This window comes from Drosophila simulans, chromosome 2R (genome assembly GCF_016746395.2).
Source record: "Drosophila simulans strain w501 chromosome 2R, Prin_Dsim_3.1, whole genome shotgun sequence".
Lineage (NCBI taxonomy): Eukaryota > Metazoa > Arthropoda > Insecta > Diptera > Drosophilidae > Drosophila > Drosophila simulans.
In genome coordinates, this window is record NC_052521.2 from 21,410,199 (window position 1) to 21,431,604 (window position 21,406).

The window sequence follows — 21,406 nt, forward strand, 5'->3', positions numbered from 1 at the left end:
ATTCGAATTAGAAAATAACATTTCGATTGGCAGCCTAAAAGAAGGCCATGAAAAGCGCATTAGTGTGAGGCGGGTGTGCGCCTGAGAGTGTGCTACAAAACCACAAACTACTGTGATGAAATTTCAATTATCGTCACTCAGCTGTGTGCTCCGTGTCGGTGTGAGTATCTGTGTGAGCGCCAGGGTGAGTATCTGCGCCTGTGTGTGTGTTCATGTATGGCACACCTGCTGCTGTCGCATTGCAAGCGAGCAAGCAAAAGCTCGTTAGTCCCCCGCTCCGCCCCGCCCGCACCAGGCCCAGCCCCCTTCTTCCTTCGTTCCAAGGACGCCCACAACATTTGTTGCACACGCACACACACGGCCTGCGGCTAGCCACCCACTCACACACACACACACTCTCGCAGAGGGGCAGCAGCTTGCCTTGGCTTCGCCTTTGTCTGGATGCTGTGCGCTTTTTTGCAACCCTTCAGCCAACAACAATGATGATGATGGTGGCATTTGCTACCTGAGTGATTTCCTAAAGCACAGCTCCACTCCGCTCACCACCCTCTTCATCCAGTGCCACCACCACTTCCGGTTGCGAGTGGGATTCACATGCACATTCGAATGGCTGCACGTCCAGCTGGCATGTGCTACCGTTTCCATCTCCCGGGGATTGCCGGTCCCCGTCCGCAGCCACTCGATTACCCCTTTGTGCCGGTGCCGTTGCCGGCCAGCCTTCGTTAGCTTCTATTTAACATGCAGTTATCGTTTGTTATCGCCAGCAGCCACAAGCCAAGCTCCCACAGAAGCAGCTTGTCAACAGGCAGCGTAGTGAGGAGGGATGACAGTCCTCCGGATGCCCTGCAAATCCCTTAATTATATAATCGAGCCAGGCTGAGTCTGCAGAGTGAGTGACTGGATTGTAGAAGATACGAGTTCGTTCCTAAACCTATTGAGAGTAGGATTCTTCGCTTCCGGAATACAAGGACCAAATACACTTCTCGACCGACTTAGCTTTAGCTTCCATATGGCTCGTAGCACTTGCACTTCCTCAGAAGGGCCTGTTAATCTCTCAAAACTCCGAATTCCATGCCCCAACTGGAGTGGGGTACATTGCCCACACCCTGGATTGCTAAACAGCCCACGGGCCTCTTCTATTGTTTCGCAGCTCCAATCGATGCCAATGCATTAACATTAAAACTTGGGTGCTGAAATTTTAATTAAAATGTGACAGGCAACTAGCGCACAATGAGCCCGCTCCAATCCCAATCGCCGGATATCTTGGCCTGGCCCTCTTGTGTGTGCGTCTGGCATTAAAATATTCAGCATAAGTGGCGGCCACCCTGCGATGCTCGACATAGCAGAGCTGCCGAGCTGCCGAGCAGCCGAGCTGGCAGCAATTGTGCCATTTCAATCGACATCTGTTACTGATTTCAAAGAAACTTTTGTTGACAACACAAACAAATGCCAAATGCAGGGGGCGAGGGGCAGCAGGGATGCCGTCGCCTGGGGGCTCAAGGTACAAACCGTTTGACGCTTGCCTGCGCACGACTTTGGCCCACCGAACACCGCCCACCGTCCACCGCCCCCCTGGCCGAGCTCCTTTGGCCCTGAACCAGACCCAGGACTCACGTGTGGCCCAAAGTGCCGCACAGCTGACGTTAACGTTATCAGCAAGCGGCTGTGCCGGTGAAATTGTGTGGGTCTGTTATCATACCCAGCAATGCAGGAGCAGGAGGGCATGCTCGAAGCTCTGAACTCTGTGCAAGGATGAAAAGAAGGGCGAAAGAAAAGTAACAAACGTAAATCAGTTTTCATTTACATATGAAGTTAGCTGTTAAGTGGATTCGTACAATGAAAACGAATTTTGTAAAATAATACAGGGTACCTCGCAGTCACCACCCTAAACTTCCGTCCTGCACCTGTGTGTGTGTGTGCTAGCCTGCTCCTGGGCCTCTCCATTGCGAGTGTGTGTGTGTGTTTTTGTTTTCGCCGGCTACAAACAAAGTTGACTGAGGCTGCCAGTTTGCGTGTCTGCGAGCCTGCATTTGAAGGCTGTGCAGCAAAGGCATCTGACATGGAGGCACGAAGGAAGCCCCGGCGGTGGGAGCGAGAGGGCGGAGAGTGCGAGCGGGAGAGCGAGTGTGCATGTGGGTGGGTGTGTGTTTTCGGCGGCGCCATTGTCGATAATAACGATGGACTGAGCCCCGGGTCGCAGGCTCTTTTGTGCGCGTAACATGTGTCAATTACAGGCGCCCACACCCACACACTCGCACACTGGCACACACGCACACACACAGAGAGCGGGCGGCAGGAACAGGAACAGCCGGCGCGGCCAGCACACACCCACACACGCATATGCGCTCACTTAGTTTCGCTCTCACACCGTCGATAACTCAAAAAGCTGCCAAAAAGTGTGCGCACATTTTTTATATGCGCCGTCCGAAAGTATGCACATATTTTTTATATTTGTGCTGCCGGCATTTGACAGCTAAGCGACGCTGCCCTATGTTAATTTATTTTCATACAGCATTTGCTTTTTGTTTGCTTGTGTGGTGGGGAGGGGGAGGGGGGCATTACTTTCCGCCTCTGTTTTTGTTGGCAAATAAAAAAGCTTAATTAAAAAATTTCGAATCGCTGTAACAGGTGGAAAGGCCAGCTGCTAAGTAGAACGGCCAAACTTTGTCTCTCAAAGAGATTTGGATTGGCGGGTGCTTTAAATTAGCAGTTTCCACTTGTTACGTAGAAAGCTATTATCAACATATTATTTGAATTACTTCTCTCTGAATATAGTTGCGATGGAATGGGATTGTCATTCATTCCATCACATTGATTGGGAAAGCTAACAGCGCTCTGTTAACTCAACAGCCGTTAGTTAAGCGATCTCCAATCGTGATCATCATCATTAGGTTCTTTACTGAGTTTTGGAGGCTGTTCGTACTCACCACAGCTCTCATTCTCCCCACACATTTGTGGTTCTATTGCTCTCTGCCGCTCTCCAATGCGAAGGTCTGTGGGTATAAAAACCGGGTCCCCACCGCAGCAGCAGTTATTTCTCCGATCCGACGTCGGGTGAACAGATCAGTCGTGCCGCAACTGCAGCTATTTTAATAATACCTATGTGTTCTGGTTTTCCGTGCAAGTAACCGTTGTGATCGTGCTAATAAAAAGTATGTCACTTGGTGGGGGCGCTGCACTGGCATTGAAAAGTGAATTACATTGATCGTGACATGGGGATGGAAAATGCCGCCGAGCCATGTAAATCGATTGAAGGCCCGTGGCCAACCAGCCAACCAACCAACCAAAACCTGTGCCAAGAACTGCGTGTGCGCAGAAGCGTTTGGGAAAACTCTGTGACTGGCATACGAAATAAGTCAAGGTCTTCAGCATAAGTAGACGCCAGAACATAAGTCATGCGGCAGTATAGACTTATAGAGATAGCGCCCATTTCCCATCCATAATCGCGAATAGCAATGAACTTTGAAGCCGGCGCGTCACTTGATAGCTTCCTTAACCCATGTGGGCCCAAAGGGGTCCGATTACATCAGTTCGCCAATTAAGCCCCTGTGCAAAACGTAACTGCATTATTAACAAGTGTTCCGACCACCTTTCCATTGTTTGGCGCTTCGCGATAAGCCGGCACAACAAAGAGCCCCAGACGCCGCGATATCAGTTGAGTTCAGTTCGCACCAGGGCAGGTTCAATGGCTGGTGCGGTTTTATGGACTGATTGCCCACTCAGGGGACCACTTAGCCAGCCGACCAATCTAGGAATCGCAGAGATTAATGCAAGATTATTCACCTAGAGACCCGAAAAATTTCCATGCGCAAAGGGTTAAGGCTGCACTTTCTGTTGATATAAAATGTCGCCATAATAAAAACATTCGCTTGAGTTGTAGATTTCGGATGAAATAATTAGCCGTGTTCCCACATAAAACGCTTTAATAATGATGTAAAAGTAATTAGCCGTTTTCCCTAACGAGATCGCAATATAATATTTTGTATGCCCCTTTTTATATTGGCTTAAATAAGGTGTAGTCATCATCACTGGGAGGGGGTAGTGTAATGACTACAATAGGTGGCGACATCTGGCTTTCCATGCCGGTTTCTAAAATAAAACTCAGCCCTCGTGCTCAATTGCCACTGCTCCACTTGGGTCCGAATAAATGTTTTGAGTGCATGAAGGGGGTTTTCACAGCCTATACAAGTCGAGACCCCTAAGCACTTGTCACTCCCCCACAGCCCCTCCTAAACCACACCAGCCTAAACTGCTCATGGCGGCTGATAAGAACTTGCGGCCCACAAGCCGTGCAGTAAATCGGTATCAGACAGCACTATGGTGCGCTTATCACTCAGTCACTCGCATGCGGTTGCCCTAGGCACAAGTGGAACTGGAATCGGAAGGGTGGCATCCACAAAGTGCTCCATTTGGCCTTTCCCTAGCTGTCACTAACCATATCCGTACGATTGAGCAATATCTGACTAACTGTTTCGATCATGTTTGCTTTCGCCCCCTGCCCTTTGAAGTGAGCGAGAACGAGAAGCGCCCCGATCTGGAGGATCAGGATCTGGATCAGAATCAGGAGCAGGCTGGCGGCGGGAAAATGGAGATCCTGCTGGAGCTGAACCTAAAGCAGAAGCTGGCCACCCGACTGGGAACCATCCTGCTGGCCACAGTGATCTTCGGCGGCTTTTGCTGGGACAACGCGTTGGCCAGTCTAACACTGGGAGCAGTGGTGGCCCTCCTGCTAAGAAATCCCACCTTCGTCTATGCCTTGGTGATGACCACGTCCAGGGACCTGAAGTGGGTATACGAGTGGCTAATTTCCCGGAGAAACCCACCAACTTGCGTTCTCTTTTAGGGCTTTCCAGCGATTCGTGGCCCTCAACATCTACCTACTGAGGAAGGACCGCGGCGGATTCACTGTGGCCCGCTGTTTCCAGGAGCAGGCCAGACGCCGCCCCAAGAAGACATGTTTCTTGATGGATGATCGCCGTTTAAGCTTTGCAGAGGCTCTGGAGTTTAGCCAAAAGATAGCCGGATACTTTAACGATCGCGGCCTGGAGAAGGGCGACTGTGTGGCGCTGCTGATGGAAACGCGTCTGGAGTATCCCTGCATTTGGTTGGGTCTCTCCCAGCTCGGGGTAATCACAGCCCTTATTAACTCCAATCTGCGCGGGGAGTCTCTGAGGCACTCCATCAAAGTGGCCAATGCCAAGGCCCTAATTGTGGGCAGTGAACTCCTGGATGTGCTGAGATCACTGAGGGAGAAGGAGCATCTGGACGAGGTGCCCATCTATCAGTACACAGATGACGAGGTTCGTGGGGTGGCTGGACATGATCTTTTGCCAGGAGCTGTGGACTTGGTTACTGCTCTAAAGACCCAAAAGAAACTGCAGCTACCGAGTGCTGCCTGTCCTGAAGAAGCTCGTTCCAAATTGCTCTACGTTTACACCTCTGGAACCACGGGCTTGCCCAAAGCAGCTGTGATCACCAACCTGCGGTTCCTCTTCATGTCCGCAGGATCCTACTACATGCTCAGGATGTCCAGCGACGATGTGGTGTACGATCCCCTTCCCCTCTACCACACCGCTGGCGGAATCGTGGGAGTGGGCAATGCCATCCTCAATGGATCCACGGTGGTGCTGCGCAAGAAGTTCTCGGCCAGGAACTTCTGGCTGGACTGCAATCGCTACAACTGCACTGTGGCCCAGTATATCGGGGAGCTGTGTCGCTACCTCCTGGCCACCACCTACACCCCCGATCAGCAGAAGCACAACCTGCGTCTGATGTACGGAAATGGACTGAGGCCGCAGATCTGGTCACAGTTCGTCCGTCGCTTCGGGATTCCGCACATAGGAGAGATCTACGGCGCCACCGAGGGAAACTCCAACCTGATCAACATCACCAACCGAGTGGGGGCCATCGGATTTGTTCCCGTCTACGGATCGAGCTTCTACCCTGTCCAAGTCCTGCGGTGCGACGAGTACACGGGTGAGCTGCTCAAGGACTCCAAGGGTCACTGCATCAGTTGTCAGCCTGGGCAAGCGGGTCTCCTGGTGGGCAAGGTGGACGCCCGGCGGGCCGTGAGTGCCTTCCATGGATACGCCGATAAGGGAGCCTCGGAGCAGAAGCTCCTACGAAATGTCTTCACCTCCGGAGACGTCTTCTTCAACTCGGGCGACATGGTGGTGCGCGACATACTCGGTTACTTTTACTTCAAGGATCGCACGGGAGACACCTTCCGCTGGCGGGGTGAAAACGTGGCCACCCAGGAGGTGGAGGCCATCATCACGAACTGCGTTGGCCTGGAGGACTGCGTGGTCTACGGTGTGCAGGTGAGTTTCAGATACTTCCGATTTCTTTTTATTTAAGTTTAAATCATAAATAATTGAGACCTTATCATCAAATGGTTGGTGGTGGACAGACAGGAGTATTTTTTACGATGCCCAATTGAGAAAGATGAATGGAATCTGGCTGTGATTACCGATTAATAGCAACCTGAAATCTGTGTTTCTAGATCGCATATATAACTATTGTTTCAGTGTAGCTGAGGGAACTACCCATGTCGCTCTTAGTCACTGGGTTTCTGGGTTGTGCCATGTAGATAACAAGCCACCTGAAACCACAAGCCACAAACCTTGATTTTCACTATCGGCACTCTTATCTTTTCAGATCCCCCATGTGGAGGGCAAGGCGGGAATGGCGGCGATTGTGGATCCGGAACGCAAGGTGGACATGGAATACCTGTCCGTAGTGCTTAGGGGCAGTCTGCCCCCCTACGCCCGCCCCCTGTTCATCCGACTGCTGGACGAGATTCCGCGCACGGCCACCTTCAAGCTGAAGAAACGGGAGTTGGCCAAAGAGGCGTATGACATCGGCCAGCTCTCAGATCCCATATACTACCTGAACCAGGACGGGATCTACAGGCCCCTCAGCCAGGAGCAGCACGAGTTGCTGCGATCGGGAAAGGCGGGACTCTAAGGATAGAGTGCCCTTTTGTGCCCACAATTGTATTCCAGCCACTCCTCAGTGTATATTGCAAAACGCTTGTCTGTCCCAATGTATTTTTAACGCTTAAACAACGACTGATTCCGAAAGACCAAAATACCTAAATGCCGAAATAGTGATAAAGTTGTTTCGCTGCTGGCCCAAAATGCCGGGCGCGTTTCTTGGCCATAAAATGGCAGCTTAACCGATAATGGGAGCCAATACGTTTTACGGCCAGAAGATGCTGCTACCGCCACAAGATATATCGAAAGTGTTAAATCCCCAAGATTAAGTTCTCGCTCATTGGCAGCTGCTGCAGTTGCTGCTGCTGCTGCTGTTGCTGCTGTTGCTGTTGCTGCTGCTACTTTTACAGTTGCTGCTGTACTGTTGCAACATTAACGCCATTTCCGCTCGCTTGCGGCAGCTGCGACTTCGTTGGCCGTCGCCTAAGATAAACGATGTGCAAAATCCATACAAAACAATGGCAGGAGCAGGAAGGCAAGGTCTTGCAACCGCAGCAGCGCAACATCGTCGACGGCCACCAATATCGATGTCGATGTCGATGGCGAAAAAGTTGTGGCAGGCAATCATAAAAAACGAAGAAATGGCAAACAAAGCTGGGCGCCACTTTTAAGGGAGCGAAAATGGCGATGGCGCTGCTCCTGGGATGCCAAAGGTTCTTCGATGGCCAAAAGTTGTTGCAGGCAGAGCGAAGTGGGTCCTCTTCGATTTCGCAGGATCGTTATTGGTATGCTATTTCACTTGGAATATATGCAAGCTCCTTGAGGTCCTGGAATGCACTTTTAAGATATCTATTATGCCTGATTAAGATTACTTGGGCCCCGCCATACAATGCAAGCTACAAAGGTTCACTACTCTAACGTTTTCTCGGGGGAACTGCAGTTTTGCAAGGATCCCGGGATTCCAATACACAATGTAAAAGCCGGATGCCCGAAATACACATAAAGTTGCAGCTGCAGCAGCTGCCAAACTCCCCGGCCACGCCCCCTGCGCCACGCCCGCTGCGCCCTTTTCGCGACGCCATCGTCGATGTCATAAACAAAATGGCAGTTGTGGGTGCAGAAGTGCATGAATACGTTCGCATAGCTAATAACAATAAAGGCAACAACAAAAACAGCCATTGCAGCTGACACCAACAGGCAACATGGGAGTTGTTGCTGCAACATCGGTGGTGTTGTTGCTGCTGTTGCCAGTTGCCAGTGGCCCCTGTTGCTGTTGTTGTAACTTCGCGTGCGCCTGGGCTGCGTAAGTGGGAAAATTAAAAATTTCTCAATAATTTTTCGAAATGTTCGACAAGAACGTCGCTCGCTGCTGGCATTGTTTCCCGTTCGTCCTGCTCCTGCTCCTTTTTGGGCTCATTTAGAAGGCTCTGGGTGGACAGACGGGCGGTGGGTGGCGAAGGGTGGCGATGGGTGGCGGAGGCCGAAGCTCGGCGACGGCGCCACAGCTGCCATTGGAATTCCAAAGCTATTAAAACGCTGCCAGTGGAGCTACGACCAAACGGCACCAGTGTTTCCGTTTCCTTTCCGCTGCTGCTGCTGTTGCTGCTGCTGCTACTGCTGCTGCCCTTCTCCCGATTCACTTACCCTTTTCCGAAGTGGGGTATTCCAAATTGATTGCTCGACTTAATCTCGGATTTGGCTAGCGTTTTTATGGGCCATCTTCGGGCGGAGAAAGTGCACATGCGGAATATGAATTTGTGTTGCCTACTTCTGGGCTGGCTGTAAAATAAAAGGTGCCATATAAGGTTTCCCTTTAGTTTGTAGCTTCTGTGCAGGAAACCAAATGATGCGAAGGAATTAATCATGTTGCATTTGCATAATTAAACTTAGAACTTATCTAAATAACTTATATTCAGCATTTGTTACAGGGTATCTGACTACTCGATATCCGTTTAGCCCCAGTTGGTGTGGCTGCTGTTGTTGCTGCTGCTGCTACTGGCTGAATTGGTTTGGATCGCTCCGCTTCTGCTTGTATGCATTTGGGCTTAAAGGTTTTGCTTGCTTTTGTTTTTATGTTTCATACTGCACCGCCACCGCCACCCACTCCCCGGCCACGACCCTTTTCTAGCCCACCCTGGGTCCTTGGCGAGCTTTGTCAGTTCGTGCTAATTACATTGCACCTGTGCATGACGTTTGATGTTGGCCTGTCGAGCTTCGACTGTCGCTTGTGTTTGTTGTTGGCCGTTGGCCGGAGAGAGCCAGAGTGTGTGTGTGTGTGTGAGCTTAGCTTGTTTGGTTTTGGCCTTTTTGGGGCGCTGACTGGGCTGCAGCAGCAGCAGCAGAAGCCAGCAGAAGGCAGCAAAAATTAATTAAAAGCCAACGTGCGGCGGCAATGCAATTAAATTCGATTTGGTCGGGACTCGACTGCCGGAGACTCGAGCTGCTATTGGTAGCCGGAGCTCAGCTGGACGGCTGTTGTTGACATCATTTAATACAACAATGCGGCAAAATTATATTTCACAAACCTGTGTTTGTGCAGGAGCGTCAAAAGTTCGCACAATGCAACACACACTCGACATGCGGCCCCTGGCTTTGTGTGTTTTTTGTGCTTTCTGTTTGTTTTTATACGGAATTTCGGCTGGTTTCAGCTGTTTGTCGGCTGATCTGCCTATTTGGCCTGTGCCACTCCCCCTTGCCACACACACCCGCCTTGCCGTGCACTGGTATGTGTGAGCCTTTTGATTCGTGGCACCTTTTGGATTTGACAGTTTCGTAATTAACTGCATTCGGCTGGCCGGCTGTGCTGCATGCTTTCGGTGGCGCCTCAATCCGCATTGGCATTTTGTAACGCAATTACTTTTTCCGGCGCTCCAAAACTTTTTCCTATTCATTTCAACTCGGCATTGATGTCGGATTCCGGATTCGAGGAACGGAAAGTTTGCCTCGAATCATGTTGATAGGGAGTACGTGACAGCTTGCAGCAGAGCCAGTGGACCGCAGGACGCAGAGGACACACGTGTGTGCGCCGCTTTCTCCGGGTTTTAGCCATTTCACCCGCCACCATTTCACTTTGAAGGCCCACAGCTGGCTCGTCCTGGCCAATCCGCTGTGTTGTTTTTTATGGGGCCACCGCTTTATGCGCCCGCATATTAAACAATTATTGCCAAATGGCGAGCGACAGCTGCGTTGTGTCGCCGATGTCGTTAGTTGGTGGGCATTCGTGGTGGCGTCTCCTGGCCTTCTGCTGCTCTGCTGCTCTGCTGCTCTGGTATCCCGGCTGGACGAATAGCAGGAGGCCTATACTGTGCCGAGCTATTTTCCCATTTTTTTTTACCATTTCTACCAAAGCAGGACATGGCCAGTAACGTGGGCCACTCCTGCAACGCGGCTTGCTGGGCAGAGCTTGCGTTCGTCGGCGCTCTTTTTTCGCGTTTTAGCGTCTGCTGCAATTTATGTGTATAAATGACAAAAGTACCGTTATTTATGGCCAGCAACCGCAACGCAATTTGGCAACACTTGTTGGCCAATTGGCCAAAATGTGAAGGCGGCAACTCAGCTGAGCGAGCAGCACTGTGCCCCGTTCCCCCGGCAATATAATGTTTATATGTAGGCGAGAAGCAACATCTACATATCCACGCAATCACACACATTACCCAATATGAAAATTCAGGAGGAGTTAGGCACCATCCTCCTCATCTGATGGATTTTCGAATTACCTAGAAATGAAAGAAGAATGACTCTAAATCAGTTATTAATTTATTGCGTACTTAATGGAATTTCCCATGGTTCCCTTACTCATTTAGTGGGTTTAGCTTTGTAAGAGTGACAGTGACCATCACATTCATACTACCCCAATTGCAGGGTATCTGTTCAGAGGAGCATCCTTCCCTGGCAACGAACATTTTTTGTGCGCGCCGTGCGAAATTTGAATTTTTATAGCTGATCGAAGCCTGCAGCACATTATATGACAAAGCCTCCCACTTTTGCGCCCCCAAATTATGCGTATTAAGGTCGTTTTGTGGGGGAGTGGGTGACATATCCCAGTTGCTTGATAGCTTGTTGCTGACATAAATCTGCTGCTCCTTGGCCCGTCTGTTTGTGTAAATGTGCCAAATGCGCTGGAAGCCCCAGCCCCCAGCGACTCCGATATTGAGTTGACCCTTCTGTTTTGTTGTCGCGCCTTTTATTATGCTAATATTTTTAGGGCATTGCCAAGATTTATTGAAATGGCTGCGGCTGTTCGTCCGTACATACTATATATAGATATTGAATATCCCCGATATAGTCCTTGGGCGATGGAAAGGTGTAAGGAGTCCTCGGGCCGTTCGAGCCTGCGGCCACATGGCGTATGCGCGATTTCGGGGGCACAACAATTAAATTGTCATTTGGTCGGTGGCGGTGTCGGTATTGGTATTGGTGTCGGTGCAAACGCTTGTTGCTGCTTGTCTCGCCTCGTGTTGCATAATTGGCAACGTTTTTGCAATTAAAACAACTAATTGGCAGCAAAAACTATTCGGCAGCCAGAGCAGCAGATGTTAGCTGCTCGTTGCTGCGAAGGCAAATGCGGTGGTGCCATAAAAAACGATGCGAAAAATTAGTTGCATAAATTTCTGCTGAAAGTTGCAACTTTGCGGGGCCGGCTAATTGAAGGTGGGGTGGTGGGGCAAGGGCCGAACTGTGTTTTCCTTTCGAAAAAGTGTCCAGCAGCGGCGAACTGAACTGGCCAATATAAATGTGTTTTTTGGTTTGACAACTATTTTGCTTCTCCCTAATTTCTACGCTGCAGGAAAAAGTAGTTGAAATTTAATGGATGGCAGCCCTCAACATGCCACACATTTTAAAGGAAAAGCTCAAAAAAAAGGGTTGAAAGCACAGGTGTTTATGCTTTGTTCGATTCTCGTAGGCTTCGGGCTTCAGTCCAGAGATAAAAGTGTAGCTGCCGGCTTTCACTCCCCTGCCAACGTGGATTGTTGTTATGATTTTACAACAATATTATTTTTCCATCAACAACATCAGCAAAAATCAATCAGGTTCAATTAAATTGCTGCCAACGGACACAAAAAGAGGCGGCAAAGCTCCAAAAAAAAGGGAAACTCATGCAGCCAGAATGCAATTATCCAGAATTAATTTTACATAAAAATTGTGTAGAACAAAAAGGTTTGTCAGCAACAGAAATTAAAATGCCAATTATAAATTGCAATTAAGAGTCGAAGAGCAGGCAAGAAATTAAAATATGGCCTGTCCTGGCAAATCAATCAAACCTAATTGCCTGCTTATAAATACGAGCATGCGACTATGTAAACACGGTAATAACATTTGCACTATTGCACACGCATCTATGTATGTGTGTATGTGTTGTTTTTGTTGCCTTTGTTGTTTGCGAATAAATTTAACTATGGCAATGCGCAAATACAAAATACAAAAAAGACAAATGCTGGCCACATATTGTATTGCACGCATATATAGCATTTTGCCCAAATGTGTGGCCCCGAGTGTGCGTGTGTGTGGGTGTGTTTTTTGTGCGTGTGCGAGCTACATTTACACAAGTGCAAAAATTCCCAAAACACAAATCCTAAAAAAACATTTGTTACTTTTTGCGGGCTCCCGGGAAGAAGGTGGGGAAGGGGGGGACCACACTCGCACACACCCAAAACCACACACACACACACCCTCTCCAGCTGAATGCAGGCCACCGCCTTCCATTGGTATTAGTGGGCCTTGTGAAAACACGGCGGTACGTTTCGTCACAAGCGTAGTCCTGCCCATCGAGGGGTCCTTGTCGGAGAAAGTATCCATTGATATTATTGTTTCCAAACTCTAATCTGCAAGGCCTCTTGGAAACAGCTTAATCCCCCAAGTGCGTAGAAAAGAGGTCAGCATACGCATCTATCACAATGCTAGTTTAAACATTTTCAATCCTTTGTAACTACTCAGCTAAGAGCATCTTAGATCAAATTCTTGTGCTTGAATCCTTCTTTCCCATCGTTTCAGTCAATTCCCTCTGTAGGCTACGCCCTCTGACATTTAGCCGACTAGAATTGTCAGCCATATTTGCATACATTGTCCCTTGGTCCAGAGACCTGGGAACCAAGTGCTGGCCAAAATGACCTCCGCCTTTCAGCCCACTCCTCCAGCGATTGTCGCCTTCGAGCCGAAAGATTGTAGTCCTCTTGTTGCGCATGAATGTACAACATTTTGTCTATTCGAGCTCGTAAATTCGAGATTATTTTGTGGTGCATTTAAATTTAGCAAACAGAGGAGCAGAGATATGGATGCTCCGATCCGCTCCACCATGCCTGCTCTGCCATCGCACTTAAAGTGAATTTTGCGGTTTGACTGCCGCTGAATGGAAATAGGAACGACCGAGGCACTTGAGCAGCAGAAGTCCGAGCCCGATCTGCTCCCCACTTAGGCCTGCTCTTGGTCTTTCAACTTGAATGCAATTAGAAAGTAAAACGACTACAAATTGTCTTGCCGGGGCATTGATTGATTTCCGAGGAAATGGGGAAATTGACGCCGCAGATCCAAATCCAAATCCCAATCCCAGTCCCCGAGCTGCGAGTCGGGAAAGTCGCCAGCCGAGCGGAGCGGAGTCCGTCTAAAAATACCACTCTGCATCTCGCTTTTCCTCTCCATCTCCATTTCCATCTCCGTTTCGTTTTCATTTCCATTTTCACCGAGTGCATTAGGAGCTCCAAAACGAAGGAAAAACACATGTAAGAGGACGAAACATTTCTAATGACTGCGGTGACACTTTTGTGGAAGTGCACACAGCCAGTCGGAAAATGCACACACTCGTAGGACTGTGGGTCTCTGAATCTCAGATACATATACGTAGGTGCGGATACGGAGAAGTCGGGAGTCGGGGAGTCGAGTTGCATACCTGTGCGTTCTGCCGGATAAAATTAGAACGTGAAAGTCGCTGCAGTTGACAGCGTAAAAATGTGTGAACTTAGGAACAGGAAAGCGACGGCGGGGTGCCACAATATGCAACTATATATGTTTCTCCGATTTTCTGCCGCCAGTGCATGAGCCAATGCGAAATTAATAACGAAACCGAAAGGCGGCTCCAAATTACACTTGCCACTGACTTGGGCTCCCTGCCACCCAACTCCTTTGGCGAAACTTTTCCCGAACTTCCGCCGATTGACGCATAAACTTTCGAATTACCGAAAATGATTTGAGACCACCCCATGGCCTCCCCCCTATACTTCGAACATATTTTTAGCCCAGTCATAATACAGTCACTATTTTATTGGTACAAAACAACAGGCAAGCGAGTTTAATGGCACATTTTCGGATATGAAGATATGGAAAAGCTTAATGTTTTTTAGAAACATTTTTATTAAATTACAGCTCAAATGCCTCAGTGAGTTTTGAAAACAACAAACGATAAATGAAACTTTAAAAATTAAAGTTGAGTAGTGAAGGGAGTGAGTCAAAGGAGAAATTAGTCAACTGTTTTTAGTCACTAATTGATTAAAAATTGCAGCAAAATAACTGAAAAGATCGGTTATCATGAACCCCTTTTTGCTTAAAATATGATTGAATAATAATGACAGGTCAGTTAACTTATTGGATTTTCAATTGAACTCCAAGAGGTGCTGCCATGTGACGAGTTTTGAGCTGGATAACTCCGCATTGGCCCCACTGTGCGCACTGTGGCTGTGTGTGTATCTGTGAGCCGCTGCCTTGGTGTGAGTGCGATCGGCCGTCTCGCTCTGGCCGCAGCGGCGGCACTCGAGTCGCAGTCGACTCAAAGTCACCAGAACATCGTCGACGGACTCGAGTTTTGTTCCGCCGATCAGTTGTGTCTTGTGCGTTGTGCGGTGAAGTTGCGCCTTCGTTCTGAAACCTGAAAAGCTGAGCATCAGAACCTCTGGACATCTGAACGTCTGAATATCCAGCAGCTACTCGGACCGTGCGGTGCATCCTTCTCCAGACTGAGACCAAGATCCGATTCCAGCCTTAGCCCCACAAATCGACCCCACAAATCGCCGCTTTCAAGATGAGAGAAATCGTGCACCTGCAGGCCGGCCAGTGCGGCAACCAAATCGGCGCTAAGGTAGGTCTCGTCACTAGTCTCTTTTGCAACTCGCATTTTCTCGAGTCGGCCGATCGCCGATTTCTGGTGGCACTTAATTTATTCAGATTGCCCGAAAACGTTTTTCAATGAGTTTCCAAAATGATCGCTGCGACGCGCGGTTCGATGTCGCCGCCTTTTTCAGCGCATTCAGCAATTAAAGCGAAAGAAAATTAACAAAAAACGAGCAGATATACGTTAAATAAAAAATGCAAAGTGCAAAAAGTGGACGTTGAAAGAAACTTATTTTGAGCTCGTCTGGCACTCGATATGCCCTTTCTGCTGCGCGACGAAGAAAAAAAGAAAACGGGTTGGGCCGGCTGCAGATCACGAAAAGTGATTCATGGCAAACCCTGTCGGGGAAATTGGGCGGGGAACTTAGGGAGGGAGCATTATGTTTGGCTGAGGCGCAAATCAGCGAGGAAACTTCTGGGGACTACTGCAACTTTGGGCCGAGGAGGGAAATCTCTCGAATTATCTGACCGGAGAAATCTTTTCGCTTTGCTTGAGTTTCCTGCGCTCCAAAGAAACCACAAAAATTGCAATAAACGAAGCAATAGTATGTAAAGAAAGCTTTGTTGGTTGGGCAATATAACTTGATTCAGTTGGTAATCACTGGAGTAGTAACTGAAAGCCATCATTCATGTTTATGAATATAATCTCCAGTTAATAAATAAATAATGGGGAACAAGTTCCCCCCAAGCAAATATAGGAGGCTTCCCCTTCATCCACCGAACTGCAGCTGTTCTAATCTTTCCTAGAATTACGGGTAGAGTATCCGATGAACAATAGTGCCAACCACTACTGGGCTTTTATCAATCGGAGTGAACGAGAAACGGAAACTTGAGTAATGCAAACGATCGTAGCAATTGGGTTCTGATTTGTACATACGATGGATATAGGATAGTCCACTCAATCCAATCAGCACGCCCGAAAAACAAAGTGCAGTTCTTCGCGAAAAGGAGGCAGGCAGGCAACCGGCTTTGGCGAACTCAGTTGTTTTTTGGCAATACCAGTTTGGAGCGATGTGTTTCTTACAAGTGGGTCCCCGCTGAGTGCATTTTTCTGCGGCATCAATGTCAATGCCACAGACTCCAATGGCCCCCCCAGTACAAAGTGGGTCGCTGATAAAGCCACATCGTCGTACACTCACGAAAGATAAGCCCGCGAATCTTAATCACTTGATATGAGTCAATTTGGGGAGAATTAGACGACGCAGCGACTCACTGACTAGTCAGCAGCTTCAATTTGAAAGCAAACTCGCCTGCCTTTTCGGCTTCCCGGAATTTCGGCAATAGCAATGGTTTTATGGGGCAGCGCTCGTAGGTATATAAGTACTGAATGAGATATGATGGGAAGTTTGTCTGGTAATTTGAGCGGCGAACCCCCCTTGGTAATGTGAGACCCCAAAAGCAGGGAAACTGAGAAAGAAAAAACTAACAGCTGAGTGGACAAGCGGCTTCTTGAATAGGAATGGCCCTCTGCCAGCCCGAAAACCGCACAAGTGCAGGAGAGGAAGGAAGTGACTCACCGGACCTGTCCTGTATACGATTACAGGATACCGGGGTTGCCCACTGGCCACTCTGTGTGCGATTCCCCTTTTGGCTCGAGCCACGACGATGAATGCATACTAAGTGAGCGGCCTCCGAGATTAAGTAGGATCCAAGGGGCCGTCCAGATCCGAAGTCAATAAACCCGGGGCTCTCTTTCGGAGTTCTTATCGCCTTCCTCCGTCTTTTTTGACACTCCACAGCAGCTGCGGGAAAAGACAAAAGTCAAGAGTGGGCGTGGGTGCGGGTGCGGGGCCTTCAATCGAGGAATTTTCCTCCTCGGATGCCAAATGCTTTATATCTTGTGAAAATAGCACTCTCCGTCTCTTTGCATAGCCAGCGATCCTCTGCAGAAAGAAGATGGGCTCCAAGTTCACGCTCGAGTGATTCCCTCCTCGCGAGTCTCGCATAGACGCAGTGCAGTCGCGGATTGGGGGAGTGGAGGAGTCTCTGGCTCCCAGACATGCAACACTTAATGAGGGCGTCTCGATTGCCAGTCGCCAGATGATCGCATGCTAGAGGCGTGGCCAGGGGCGGCGGTCCCGTCTCCAAAGGGGGCTTAGACCAGTTGCAGTTACTAGACTCCAGGCAGCAGAGCTTAGCTTTGCGAGCTAATTACACGAATTGAAGATTGGACTCGCCAGCGAAGCTGTTAGAACAGATGTTGTCTGTTTTCGTGGATGAACTAATTGTCGAAAAGCAAACCAATGAACTCCACATTCATAATAGATAGTTTGGACAGATGTGAAGGAAAGAAACATGTACTCCTAGGACCTACTATCTTCCCATACAACCATGTTGCTTGGGGCTTTCCAAGATACAGTTGGCCAGTTCCATTTGCAGAACGTTTTCCATCACAAACAATCAACCGTAAGCGAGTTTTCTTCACCAAATTGAATTCTCGCCACCGATCGTGTTCGCCCGAAATAAATCTGGCCGAAAAGCCATCAATCTATAATTGCAATCTAACTGTGCCTCCGTTTATGCCTCCAACTGCCGTTCACCGAAAAGGCCAACAGTTTTCCAACAAAGCCATTATCTGGCAAATGAAAATCCAAGGTGGAGCATTAGTCGAATGGAAAAGTAAAGCGATCAGCGATGGTCGTGCCCGAAGGGGGGAAGTGGAAATGGGGGGCAGGAGGGGCCGTGAAAAACGACTTTTCACTTCAACAGTTTTGTGTGCTAATTCGGTTTTCATATTTGTTGCTGCCGCGTGTGGTTTGTTTTCTGTTTGCTCGGCCTTATAAGCCGCGCTTTGTTGCTGGAGCTTCATAATTGCAGCGGCCACACTCCAATTAAATTTGATGATCTTGCTAAGATTGCAGTTGCCAGAGATTCACTTCGTTGCTGTAGTTTCCGCCCCTCTCCGCTGGGCCTTAAATAAACAAAGAAATGCAGACGCCATGGGTAGCTCCACTCCGCCTTCCCCTCGCAGTCGGATCCCCATCCCCAGCTGCATCCCCATCCCCATCCCCAGTTGCCAGTGCCTTTGTTTATAGTCGCACACGTCAAGTTCAAGTGCCAAAGGGAAACAACTCAGACGGCAGACATCGCTAACATTTTTATTATTTCCCCTGTTCCTCGGCGGAGAATCTCGGGGACTGTTGCCAAGCCAGCCGCGTTTCGCTCCGTTGGAGGGGCCATGCTGATCCCCAAAACCGATCCCCAAATAGTCGCCCAATGATCTCCGTAGGCGCCCAAATTTGGTTCTTGTTAAACGCAGCACAACAATTGCAGAGCACTTCCTCAATAAATCGCCGCGATGGCTGTGTATCCATGAGATTCGTAATTTATCGCTTTCGATCGGGTCACTGGAGTGAGGGGGAGGGGGGTGTCTAAGGAGGTGGCCCCATCTAATGGTGGGTCATTGGCCTGCAGTCTCTAATTCCTGGCCCCCGATGAGTCAGCAGTCGTGTATCTCTCACACTCCCATCCCATCCCATCCCATCCCATAGCAACCCATCCCATTCTGCTCTGCTCCGCTATTTTTAAATGCATTTCTCCCCAGGAGCGGCGTGTCGTGGAAATTTTGTCCCATACAGTGAGAGGGACAGGGTTTTTTACTTAATTTTTACCAGCCCGGACGCATTTTTTAAATTTAGCACTAAATCAGGGCATGTTCGGCGGCGTCCAAAACTGACGTTTGAAAAACTAAACATAAATTCGGTTTTCCCTTTTTTCGGGGCAATCTGTCTCACTTCTGACTGCGCCATCGGAGGCCCCCTATATGGACAGGCCAGGCCAGGCCAGGCCGTCCGCATCCGCATTTAGCCCATATATATACTCGTACTTGTGTGTTTTTCCAAACCTCAAACTTTATGGGCTGCGGCTGCGCCTTGTTGTTTGTCACATTGTCACATTTTCACATCGGAGGAGTCTAGAATGGTTCTTGGGTGCCTCTCTATGTTTTTTTGGATTTCGTGCGGATTCCATATGTCAGGGCTCAACATGAACTCTGACATGGCTGGGTGGGCACAATTACTCAACTTGATGAACGGCTCCGGGAATATTTAGTGGGTCTTTGTGCGGACTAAAGAATCCGCAATCGCCAAGTGCTCCGCTGGGTCCATAAAGATATCATATGGGCTGGCCGATAAGGATGAAAGATCTCCGCTGGAGTGGCGGATAAGGAGCTGCCAAGATGCGGGATGCAGCTTCTTATCTCAATGCCGTATATTATGTACGTATATTTATTTCTGAGAAACATGGCAAGTTTTCTTCGAACGAAGCATTTGACGTTCAGCGAATTTGTTAATTGGTTTAATATGGGTTGAGCTTGAAAAACTCATACTAATTACTTCTAATCAAACGAGTTTGTTGCCAGTTTAATGAAGCGCAGTAAATATGGCTTTCTTTCTAAAGCAATCTGAAGAAGTTATGATGCTAGGATCCAGCTTTGAGTACAACTTCCTAACACACTTTCCCTTTGCTTTTCCGCAGTTCTGGGAGATCATTTCCGAGGAGCACGGCATCGACTGCAATGGCATCTACGTGGGCGACAGTGATCTGCAGCTGGAGCGCGTCAGTGTCTACTACAACGAGGCATCGGGTAACACTTTGCCATGTCATAAGATGGCCCAATGGGTTTCACTAATCGCATCCCCTTTCAGCAGTCACGCGGTCGTCGGGAGGCAAGTATGTGCCCAGGGCCATCCTGCTGGATCTGGAGCCCGGAACCATGGAGTCGGTGCGATCCGGTCCGTACGGACAGCTCTTCCGGCCGGACAACTTCGTGTACGGACAGTCGGGAGCGGGCAACAACTGGGCCAAGGGTCACTACACCGAGGGCGCCGAGCTGGTGGACAATGTCCTGGACGTGGTCCGCAAGGAGTGCGAGAACTGCGACTGCCTGCAGGTGGGTACTTTTGGATGGAAACGTTTTAATCTAGTACTGATTCCGTCTGTCTTTAGGGCTTCCAACTGACGCACTCGCTGGGCGGCGGCACTGGGTCCGGAATGGGCACCCTGCTGATCTCGAAGATCCGCGAGGAGTACCCCGACCGCATCATGAACACCTACTCGGTGGTGCCCTCGCCCAAGGTGTCGGACACCGTGGTGGAGCCCTACAACGCCACGCTGTCGATCCACCAGCTGGTGGAGAACACAGACGAGACGTACTGCATCGACAACGAGGCGCTGTACGACATCTGCTTCAGGACGCTGAAGGTGTCGAATCCCAGCTACGGAGACTTGAACCACCTGGTCTCGCTGACCATGTCCGGGGTGACCACCTGCCTGCGCTTCCCTGGCCAGCTGAACGCCGATCTGCGCAAGCTGGCGGTCAACATGGTTCCATTCCCGCGTCTCCACTTCTTCATGCCCGGATTCGCGCCGCTCACCTCGCGCGGATCGCAGCAGTACCGCGCCCTCACCGTTCCCGAGCTGACCCAGCAGATGTTCGACGCCAAGAACATGATGGCCGCCTGTGATCCGCGCCACGGTCGCTACCTCACGGTGGCCGCCGTCTTCCGCGGCCGCATGTCCATGAAGGAGGTGGACGAGCAGATGCTGGCGGTGCAGAACAAGAACAGCTCCTACTTCGTGGAGTGGATCCCGAACAACGTGAAGACCGCGGTGTGCGACATCCCGCCGAAGGGCCTGAAGATGTCCTCCACGTTCATCGGCAACACCACGGCCATCCAGGAGCTGTTCAAGCGGATCTCCGAGCAGTTCTCGGCCATGTTCCGGCGCAAGGCCTTCCTGCACTGGTACACCGGCGAGGGCATGGACGAGATGGAGTTCACCGAGGCGGAGAGCAACATGAACGACCTGGTGTCCGAGTACCAGCAGTACCAGGAGGCCACCGCCGACGACGAGTTCGACCCGGAGGTCAATCAGGAGGAGGTCGAGGGCGATTGTATTTAATGGTGTGGCCAGAGGAATGAGGGGCGTGCGTGACGGCAGGGTGGATAGGGATGTGCGCTTTCTGCGCGGCATGCGCCACCAGCTGGCGGCCAAGCACTGCAGCATCCTGTGACCCCCGCCGTCGGACACACACACACAGTCACAGCAGACGCAGACCACACACCACCACAATCATCACACACGGACAGGAAGGACATGCAGACGGACAGGAAGGTCAAGCGTAGTTAGAACATCAAACGGAAATGTTCCCAAGCCCCCGCTTCCGCTACTCCCCATCATCCAGCTCGTCATCCATCATCGCCCATCCCGCATCATCTCGCATCTCACATCTGACATCTCGCATCTTCATCTTTTTGTTCATTTTCGGCACTTGTCACCTCCTCTGCGCTATATACTTTATACTATACTATATACCATATACACTTTACACGGAGGCACGTCTATCGCATTTCTCGCAGCCATTTTCACCCGTT

General features: G+C 49.8%; 2 protein-coding genes and 1 pseudogene across 3 annotated transcripts; 2 read left to right on the forward strand and 1 right to left on the reverse strand.

Moving 5' to 3' along the window:
• The first annotated feature begins 3,020 nt into the window (after positions 1-3,020).
• On the forward strand, positions 3,021-7,106 carry LOC6736040 (long-chain fatty acid transport protein 4). Its single transcript, XM_016168885.3, has 4 exons — positions 3,021-3,152; positions 4,509-4,785; positions 4,844-6,320; positions 6,658-7,106. Coding segments are annotated over exons 1-4 (2,064 nt in total). The 5' UTR covers positions 3,021-3,151; the 3' UTR covers positions 6,967-7,106.
• Positions 7,107-10,776: 3,670 nt separating this feature from the next.
• On the reverse strand, positions 10,777-11,278 carry LOC27207258 (annotated as a pseudogene).
• A 3,400-nt stretch (positions 11,279-14,678) lies between these two features.
• Positions 14,679-21,081, forward strand: LOC27208378 (tubulin beta-3 chain). Of its 2 annotated transcripts, none has more exons than XM_016183963.3 (4): positions 14,679-15,000; positions 19,509-19,617; positions 19,679-19,923; positions 19,980-21,081. In XM_016183963.3, exons 1-4 carry the CDS (start codon positions 14,944-14,946, stop codon positions 20,931-20,933), a joined length of 1,365 nt encoding a protein of 454 aa, XP_016029441.1. In that variant the 5' UTR covers positions 14,679-14,943; the 3' UTR covers positions 20,934-21,081. The 2 variants fall into 2 exon arrangements, with proteins under 2 accessions (XP_016029441.1, XP_016029440.1); XM_016183962.3 differs by having other exon boundaries at positions 14,691-15,000; positions 19,682-19,923.
• The last annotated feature ends 325 nt before the right edge of the window (positions 21,082-21,406 follow it).